We start from the raw sequence: 8,987 nt of genomic DNA, 5'->3' as shown, positions 1-8,987 counted from the left end.
TGGGCAACTGTCACTTCGCTATTTCAGTGATTTCAGGCGACCGCTCGTTTGCCACCTTATTATATAAAAAAAGGTAATTCAGTTTTTTGTGTTTTTTTTTTTTTATAAAAAGTAACCAAACTGTTTTACACTTAATATTATAGTCATGTATCTAACATGTATTAGATCATTGTTTATTTTTTAAACTGTAACTGACCTTTACGGGTTATATAAGTTAAAATTAACTTAGAAACAATTAGGACAACTCATGGTCATCTTACTTAAATTTCCAACAACGTAACTCACACCTGTAACCCAGAGAAGCAAAGACTATAGACCATAGACACGGTCCTTTTTTTTCAGAGGGGAATGCTTTATGGATACTCCGCGCCCCGGGGGGGACGCGGTAGTTATGTGGGATTCTCCTCCATAGCGGTGGCATACCCACTAAACCCCTCTGTTCCTCCAACGCATCGGGACGGTCCTGACATAATTTCACATTCATACATCTACTAGTTATCGACTGCGACTCTGTCCGCGTAAAATTAAAATTACTAAGTAGCTTATGTGTTCTTCCAGAATACGTTCTTCACTTTTTTTGTTTCAGAGGGGAATGCTTTGCATACTCCGTGCCTCGAGGAAGGCACTATGTGGGATTCTCTTCCCGAATGGGAGCATACCCACTAAACCCCTCTATTCCCTGATAGCTATAATGTGAGACGCTACGGTATCGTGTTAACTTACCACCGCGACGGTACGTTCTACACCTATGCTAAATTTAATCAAGATCCGTTAATCTGTTTCGGATATACCTTAAAGCAAATATCCATCCATCTAAACATTCGCATTTATAATATGCATATAGGTTTCGTGTGCTCTTAGATATACATAGAGGTGTGCCAGAACTATGACAAATGGAAATTATAATAGAGGTGGAGCCCGCAATTACATATTTTTCTCACATGAGTCGGCTCTCCTGGTCCACACCACATAGAAGTCACGCCTCAAGTACGATGTCATTCCCCTGACTCTGACGAGTGGACGACTGATCTCATGGAAGAGGACGCTTAGGAAGGGGATATAACCTCTTTCTGTTTTATCCCGTCTATGGGCAACTGTCACTTAGCTATTTGGGCGAATTTAGTTGACCACTTGCTCGCTTACTTATTTATTTCCTTGTTCTCCTGTGCTTAATTATTTCAAAATATTTTTTAATCTGTGCTAATTTCTGACAGATGAGAATTTCTAAACGTATTCTATCAATGCCAAATTATTTGTTTATTTAGATTTCTATTTTGTATTATGTAAATTTAAAAATATAAAATTTTAGGAGACATGTAGACCATTTTGAATAAAAAACGTACATTTTTTTTAAATACATAAATGTAATGGGCAACGCACAAGTAAGTATTTATGGTTATTATAACAAATATAATTAAAATTAACTCTTAGTGTGATACTCAGAGTAATTTAATGTTCATCAAGAGTCAGTTAGTGAGAAAGATTGTGTTAGTACGATATGCACACAATGTTAAATTCATCATCATCATCAGCTCACTATACATCCCCACCGAGGGGCTCGGGGCCTACCCTAAGTTAAGGGTGATTAGGCCATAGTCAACCACGCTGACCAAGTGCAGTGACTTCACACATATATTTGACTTTCTCAGATATGTGCAGCATCACGATGTTTTCCTTCACCGTAACATCAAATAAATGTACATATGTAAATAGGAAATGGAAAAACACATTGGTACATGGCGGGATTCGAACCCAGGACCTGCAGATTGCAAGTCAAGTGCTAAATGTTAAATTACTATATAATAATTACAGAGTTGTAGAAAGTCTCTCAAAATGAAAACCTTTAAAATTATATTTAACATTTCTCTGTTCCAAACTTTGGAAATCAGTTAAAAAAAATGCAACCTATTAAATTTTTAAGTTTTATCTGTTTGAGAAAATTGTAGATTTCTTCAGATTTGGGTACAACGCCATCTAGCGACTCTATAATATAATAGGACAAAAGCCAAATGTTTTATTGATAAATCGTATAATGTTGTTCTTTTTTTATATTTTGAACGAAATTAAGCAACAATAATGTAACGAATATCAGTAAATCTTATTATTTAATGGCAACATTCAGTGAATTATTAATTTCACAAATCATGTTATAGCCAGGAAGAGTTGGGCCATTTACAGGTGGTCCATTTGGCGGACACCCATCGGGACATCCACAAGATGTATACCGACCACCGGGTAAACTGCAAGTTTAATTTTATAAAACGTTCAAAATGACAGATTGCACCGCCATAGACAATTTCATAGATATAGAGTAATGTATCGGTTCAACTAGTGATGTGGCTTACGATAAAATAACCGGTATAATAAGAGAAATTAGTTTTATGTCACAATGTAAATTCGGGATAAACTACAAAAGTACTAAACAGATAATGATAAAATTTTTATTATGTGTAGTTAATTCCAAGTTTAAAAATAGCATAGTTTTATTTCCTTATTGACATACATTTGTCGCCAGATTAATTGTCTAAACGACATATGTATTCATGGACTTTACTTAATATTTTCTTCACTGCTGACGTGGATCTTGGTCTTCAACTAAACAATACCAACACCATATGCCGTGCAGCATCGCCTGCTGCACAACTGCTATGCCGTATTTCTAATTTCAAGTTTTTTTTTAGTATATTAAAATCATAATTCCAGGTCCGTACCCCCCACCGGACAGAGGTCAGATTGAGAGCTTTCCATATCAAAGTCCTCCTACACCTTTCGCGCAAGGCTATACGGTAAATTATTAATAATTAAGTTTAGAATTAAATAAACTGTGTATCGTGTAAAAGATATGCATAAGTAAGGAGTGAATTCAAATATGACCTCGGACATATATTGATCGAATGAGCCGACCGGTGAAATACCACGATAATACAGATAGCTGGCGGGAAAAAAAACGTAACAAGTAGACTATGATTTCTTCCAGAGTAAATTCTATATCCATGCAGAATTTCATCGTGATCCGTTAAGCCGTTTCAGATATACCTTCAGACAAAAATCCATCCATCCATCTATCTAAACATTCGCATTTCTTATATTAGTAAGATTTCTTAAAAATTTAGACATTTAACATAGTTTAAATCAACGTTTACGTTAATGTACTAAACCTCTCAGCTCTTTTGAGTTTAAAATTTAGATTGATTAAATGATAATACTGACAGGATAACCGACAAAATGCGGCCACACAGTACCCTCAGCAAGATGCCGTATCTCCACAAGCATACCAACAAGGATATCAACAAGGATACCAGCCATATCCACAACAGCCACCAGGATATCCACCGCCGGGATATCCACAAGCATACCCACAGCAAGGATATCCACCACAAGGATATCCTTACCAACAATATCCACCACGTAAGTCAATAAAATACAACTAGACAAACCAAAAAAAAATTCCTAAAAGAACTTTTATTTAAATAATTTATATTGAATTTAAACGAGAGTAATAAAAGGAGGAGAATGAAGTATATGTCGCAACATATATTACTTAACTGGCTGTCGCCCGCGACTTCGTCCGTGCGGAATTAAAGACAAACTTTGTAGCGTATGTGTTCTTCCAGACTATGTTCTATATGTATGCCAAATTTCATCAAGATCCGTTTAACCGTTCTGGAGATACATTCAAACAAACATCCATACAAACATTCACATTTATAATATTAGTATGATAACATATTTATCCTGAAAATAGGCGAATGTACGCTAGAAAGAAATGCATTTGACAACTCTAGTAGTCTAGTGTCAGTTCTTTATAGCATAAATAAAGCAAAATCTCTAGATGGCGTTGTCATAAATTTATTTAAAGAAATTCACTAAGAGGAAAAAATGGATTATTTGCATTGAATAGGCTCCGAAATAACTGAATCGATTTAAAAAAAATCATTATAAGGAAGCTACACTATCTCCAACTAGACGAAATCTACGCTAGTTCTAGAACATTCTTCCGTCTTCCAGCTCAACCACCAAGTATGGCGCAGACGACGTTCTGTGCTGCATGCATGGCTTGCCTTACATGTTTGATGTGCTCGTGCTGTCAAGGTCTAATGGGTGTTCCCGGTGACGACAGCATTGCTGAAAGTGCCGGCCCCACTGGAGGTCAACCCCAGGTGTCACCACCAGGCGCGGTTGGGGACGATGACTAGTGAATTAAAAAATATATTGAAAATATTTGTAGAAAGTTACTTTGCCTTGTCTTGTCAAAATTATAAAGTTTTCTGTATCTCAGTAAGAATGCAAGCGGTTATCTGAATTTTACGTTATAGTGAAGCAACCACTGATGCGTTGACAAATCGACGGAGGAGAGGACACACAGAAAGAAAATTACTCCTTTCTTTGCTTCGTCAAATCCACTTCCCATCCTTTCCTTATAAGAAAAGAGAGGGAAGGATTTTGTATAATTTTTTATAAAATATTGTACCTAATTTACAGCTACGAATGAAATTAGTCAAAACTAATTATTTCTTATTTATTAAATAATTATTGGAACTTGAGAATATGTAAAAATATCGCGACATATATGCGATATTTATGCTATATGTTGTCTTCTTCACTCTTATTTAAATAAACAGAAACAACGATATATTTTGTTTTACGTGAAGTGGATGAATTGTGTAAGCCTTTGATTGTGATATTATATTGTATTATTTTAATAAACACGAAAGAAAAAAAAACATTAAAACATTAGTCGTTTTATTTCTAAATAACTGACTCAGTCGGACCTTTTAACAAAGAAGTGTTAAGTGCTTACTTACTCATAAAGTTTGACAGGCGTGAAGTGTAAGCAATTCCGCGTTTCATCTGATGAGTGTGCGTCCCGGAGGCCTAATTTAGTCCTCTTTCCCTTCCCACTCTTTATCTTATAAGGAAAGAATGAGTGGAAGTGGACCTTCCGGATGAGAGGATGCATGGAAAGGGGAAATATTTTCTTTCTGTGCATCCTCTCCTCCGTCGATTAAAGGTAGGCAACGCTTATGCAATTGCGTATGTCTATGGGCAACGGTCACTTCGCTATTTCAGTGATTTCATGTGGCCGCCCGCTCGTTTGCCACCTTATGATATCAAATTCAAAATTCAAAGACCATTTTTAGGGTTCCGTACCTCATAGGAAAAAAAACGGAACCCTTATAGGATCACTTTGTTGTCCGTCCGTCTGTCAAGATCCTTTTCTCAAAAACGCGTGAAGGTATCAAGCTGGGATTTATTTACGTATAAAAAGTAGGAAGGAGATACGCGAGATATACAATTGATCAGAAATATGTTATTATAGCCTTTACCATTATCAACCTCTTTCTAATATTATATACTAGCTGTCGACCGCGATTCGGTCTGCGCAGAATAAAAAAAAATAATGAGTAACCTATTGGTTCTTCAAGACTATGTTCTACTTCTATGCCAAATTTCAGCGTGATCCATGCAGCCGTACTGGAGATATCTACAAACAAACATTCATTCATACGTACATATAAACATTGGCGTTTGTTATATTAGTAAAAATTTAAATAAGATTATTTCTATTAATCGCGTTAAAAAAACTACTGTAATCCGTAAATAATTTAAACGACAAAGGTTCGTTTTAAACCTTAACCTTCTTTGACATAAAGAAACTTCTTTACAAATCAACATTTATGAAGAATAGAAGAATTCAAAATTTGAAAATATCACCAGCATCTTTTGTTCAGCTCTGGCAGTAGTAATCCAACAATGACCGTAAATTAACAGTTCACATTTGTCCAAATTTACAAGTTTAAAATAATTCTAATCTATAGAAGCTAACCAAATTTTTAATCATGGCATTGGTTTTAAAAAAAGCCGTTTCACCAAAACATCTGACTCTCCTGCAAAGCATCAGTAAAAGGAACTATGCTCTGGTCAAAGACAAACACGTCCTATCAGCCTGTAAGTATTGTTTTATTTATTTAAATAGCAAGGTTTGTAACTAAATTCTAGCAAAAGGAGTTTTATTTTTGCAAATTTTAGCTATCTAATAATTTTTCGTAGGGAACAGAGGCAATCGGCCTGCGTTGTGATTAAAATTCAGTTTTATATATCTATATATTCGTATTTGTGTGTAAATTTGGTCAATTTTGCGTAAATGTGTAATTTTTGATATTTGGAAAAAAAAATTAATAATGAAAGCTATTGTTAGTTTCGAGGTACCATGACGCCTGTAGGGTTGTTTTAATCGGTATTGTAATAACCGGTTTTTTCATATCGGTTTTGCAATTTGCGAATTTTTTCGAATCGCGAATGTCAATTTGACATTAGTTTTTTTTTGTTTAACGGCGGCTGGTGTTGTTATTTTGGAGGTACGGTGGCCGCCTCTGAGGGACCTTCTGTCTATAATACTCTGAAACCAAAGCTGACTTTCAAAATTTGATTTTCTGGATAGCAATCACCAGCCGGCGATTTCCATTTACCGAGTATTATATACAAGAATGTCCCTTTCAGTGGCGGCCCCCACCGGTGATACGGCCCAAACTGTACCGTGCTGCAAACTGCGCCCCACTCGGCCGCTAGGCGGCCACGTCACGCACTGTACGATACGTCATTACGCCGAAAGGAAGGACGGTGAAAAGTACGAGGAGCCCCAAGCTGGCGCGAACCAGAACTGCCCTTTCTGTGGGGGCAATGCTAATTTGCTCTGGGCTACGGGAGCATGCCCACCCCGTTGCCCGTGTCCTTGCGGACCTTGCGGGCCTTGCGGGCCCTGTGGGCCTTGTGGACCTTGTGGCCCCTGCGGACCATGTGGACCATGCGGGCCTTGTGGACCTTGTGGACCCTGCGGCCCTTGCGGACCGTGTCGCGTACCATGCCCCTGCGGACCCTGTGGGCCTTGTGGACCCTGTGGCCCTTGTGGCCCGTGTGGACCTTGCGGGCCGTGCGGACCGTGCCCGCCATGTGGGCCCTGTGGACCGTGTGGACCGTGTGGACCGTGCGGCCCCTGCGGCCCTTGCGGCCCCTGCGGCCCCTGCTGCCCCTGCCCGTGCCCGTGCCCGTGTCCCTGCCCGAAAGGACCGGTAAAGAAATGCGAACGCGATGACTGTCCCTTCTGCGGAGCTCAGAGAGCGGTTGCGGCCGCAGGCACAGTGCAGGCCCCGCAGTCCGCTCCACAGGACTTGAGGGCGACGTGTGAAGTGGAGAAACCAGCACCACCCACGAGCAAACTAAGCAAAAGCGACAAACGAGCCCCAACCAGTAATATAAAGATTTCACCCTTGTCTCAATTGAAGTAAAGCTAATATGATCATGTTAGACAATAAATCAATTAATGTTTAATTTTCAATAAAAAATATACCACATACACGAGTTTAATTCCTTAAAAACTTTTGCAAATAGCGGACAATGTTTTCAGATCGTATAGTGTCCATAAACTTTACAGCTAATGGCGTGCGATGTCCCGATTTGCCGAATAACGCGGACACGTCCAACGGGGGCCCGTCGTCGGAGGACTGCAAACTGGCTTCTACGTCGGAAAATAGTAACGACAGCAAGCCGTGTTCTGTCATCACGAGACTGCAACGGAAGCTCACATCCAGCGGCTATCGCTGCTCGAGCAAGTCACACTTCAGGCACGCATTCTCGGCACACAAGCGGCGGCGGTCGAGTAAATCTTTATTGGCGCCGATAACACCTCGAGCTAACTATGTGAGATCCTTCGCCAGCGGCAAAGGCTGCCCCTGCCCGTGTCCCTGCCCATCGTGCTGCGGCAATCTGCCGCCGCCGTGCAACCAGCCGCCGCGCTGTATACAATGCATGACCGGTTACTATTACTACCCATACGGCTACTGGTTCTGCGGTCCGTATCATGTGACCGGACAATGTTGCCCAGTCGGCCCCGGCGGCATTTGTCCAAAACCCTGTCCACCCACTCCGGCCTGCGTCTGCCCTACTGCGGCAGCCGTAATGCCCTCATTTGACCAAAACCCGAAGCCTCCGTTCACTGAACAATCTACAGAAACATCGATCCCCAAGTCGCCCCTTCAATCTTCCAACACTAGCATATCTGAAGCTGGAGCTCGGAAAGCTGGAAGGTCTAGTTTTTCCAATTTCTTCCCCTTCCCTACGGACTCTAAAAAGGAACGTAAACCAAAGTCCGGACCCTCAAGAAAATCAGTCAACCCAACTTTGCAGTCGTCCTTCTTTTGCGTTCCATACAAGTTTAAAACATCAAATGACCCCATGGATGCTGGTACGGGATCTGATCGGGCGAAGAGTCACATTATAAAACAGAATCTACACGTAAGAGTAGATAACGCAAGGCACCACAGCCACGTGGCTTCGTACCGGCCCAAGCGCTGCAAATATATGGGCTATATCAACCCACTGACTTTACCAAGAAACACCAAGGATAGAGTTAAGAATTTAGATAAACTAATGGACTCGAAACTGTAAAAATGTCAACACTACATTCAAACATTTTTTCTGAAAATTCACGCTTCGTAATTTAAATACAAACTGCTTTGCTCTAATAGTCTAAGTTAATACACTACTCAAACATCAACATTGGTTTTATTTTATTACTCTTCAATCTGCCCCAATTCTTAATTTTTTGACTACGCGAATACATCTCGTTGGACGAATCGGAGTTATCAAAAACATTCGGAAATATTGATATTTGGTGTTTTTTTTGGAATGGAAGAGAAGAATGTATTGTAACGTATTGTATAGATAGGGTTGTAGTACAAAGTAATAGGAAACGGAATTTTAAAATAGAATGTTAATAAAACATATTTTTTATTTCATCGCTTAAAAATTATCACTAGAGGATAACCAATACAGTTGCATCGTCCTTTCAGCAAAAGTGATGAAGAGACGCATGAGCCGGCATGCATGGCAAATAGCTTTGAAACCACCGAGGCTGACGTCGAGCGAGCTGAAGTCGCTCGTCGCGTCATCGAAGATGAAGCCGGCGAGGAAATGTGACGTGCCATGTC

At 39.8% G+C, this 8,987-nt stretch overlaps 2 protein-coding genes across 3 annotated transcripts; both read left to right on the top strand.

Annotated features, from left to right (window-relative positions):
• Positions 1 to 1,349: 1,349 nt before the first annotated feature.
• LOC106122797 (calcium-binding protein P-like) lies at positions 1,350 to 4,697 on the top strand. Its single transcript, XM_013318892.1, has 5 exons — positions 1,350 to 1,382; positions 2,154 to 2,235; positions 2,704 to 2,786; positions 3,213 to 3,408; positions 4,009 to 4,697. The coding sequence occupies exons 1-5, from the start codon at positions 1,368 to 1,370 to the stop codon at positions 4,194 to 4,196; spliced, it is 564 nt and encodes a 187-aa protein (XP_013174346.1). The 5' UTR covers positions 1,350 to 1,367; the 3' UTR covers positions 4,197 to 4,697.
• A 1,012-nt stretch (positions 4,698 to 5,709) lies between these two features.
• Positions 5,710 to 8,554, top strand: LOC106122893 (keratin-associated protein 5-2). Of its 2 annotated transcripts, none has more exons than XM_013319039.1 (2): positions 5,710 to 5,949; positions 6,502 to 7,352. In XM_013319039.1, exons 1-2 carry the CDS (start codon positions 5,841 to 5,843, stop codon positions 7,284 to 7,286), a joined length of 894 nt encoding a protein of 297 aa, XP_013174493.1. In that variant the 5' UTR covers positions 5,710 to 5,840; the 3' UTR covers positions 7,287 to 7,352. The 2 variants fall into 2 exon arrangements, with proteins under 2 accessions (XP_013174493.1, XP_013174492.1); XM_013319038.1 differs by lacking the exon at positions 6,502 to 7,352 and adding an exon at positions 7,433 to 8,554 and having other exon boundaries at positions 5,711 to 5,949.
• The last annotated feature ends 433 nt before the right edge of the window (positions 8,555 to 8,987 follow it).

This window comes from Papilio xuthus, unplaced genomic scaffold, assembly GCF_000836235.2.
Source record: "Papilio xuthus unplaced genomic scaffold, Pxut_1.1 DF826776.1, whole genome shotgun sequence".
In the NCBI taxonomy this organism is placed as follows: Eukaryota; Metazoa; Arthropoda; class Insecta; order Lepidoptera; family Papilionidae; genus Papilio; species Papilio xuthus.
Note: the sequence above shows the minus strand (reverse complement) of the source record. Positions and strands in the feature narration are given on the sequence as shown.

Coding starts and splice junctions, on each gene's coding strand:
- LOC106122797 (XM_013318892.1), top strand. Junction 2,787..3,212: donor CTTTCGCGCAAGGCTATACG/GTAAATTATTAA, acceptor TAATACTGACAG/GATAACCGACAAAATGCGGC. Junction 3,409..4,008: donor TTACCAACAATATCCACCAC/GTAAGTCAATAA, acceptor TCCGTCTTCCAG/CTCAACCACCAAGTATGGCG.
- LOC106122893 (XM_013319038.1), top strand. CDS start 5,841: ATGGCATTGGTTTTAAAAAAAGCCGTTTCACCAAAACATCTGACTCTC. Junction 5,950..7,432: donor CAAACACGTCCTATCAGCCT/GTAAGTATTGTT, acceptor TAAACTTTACAG/CTAATGGCGTGCGATGTCCC.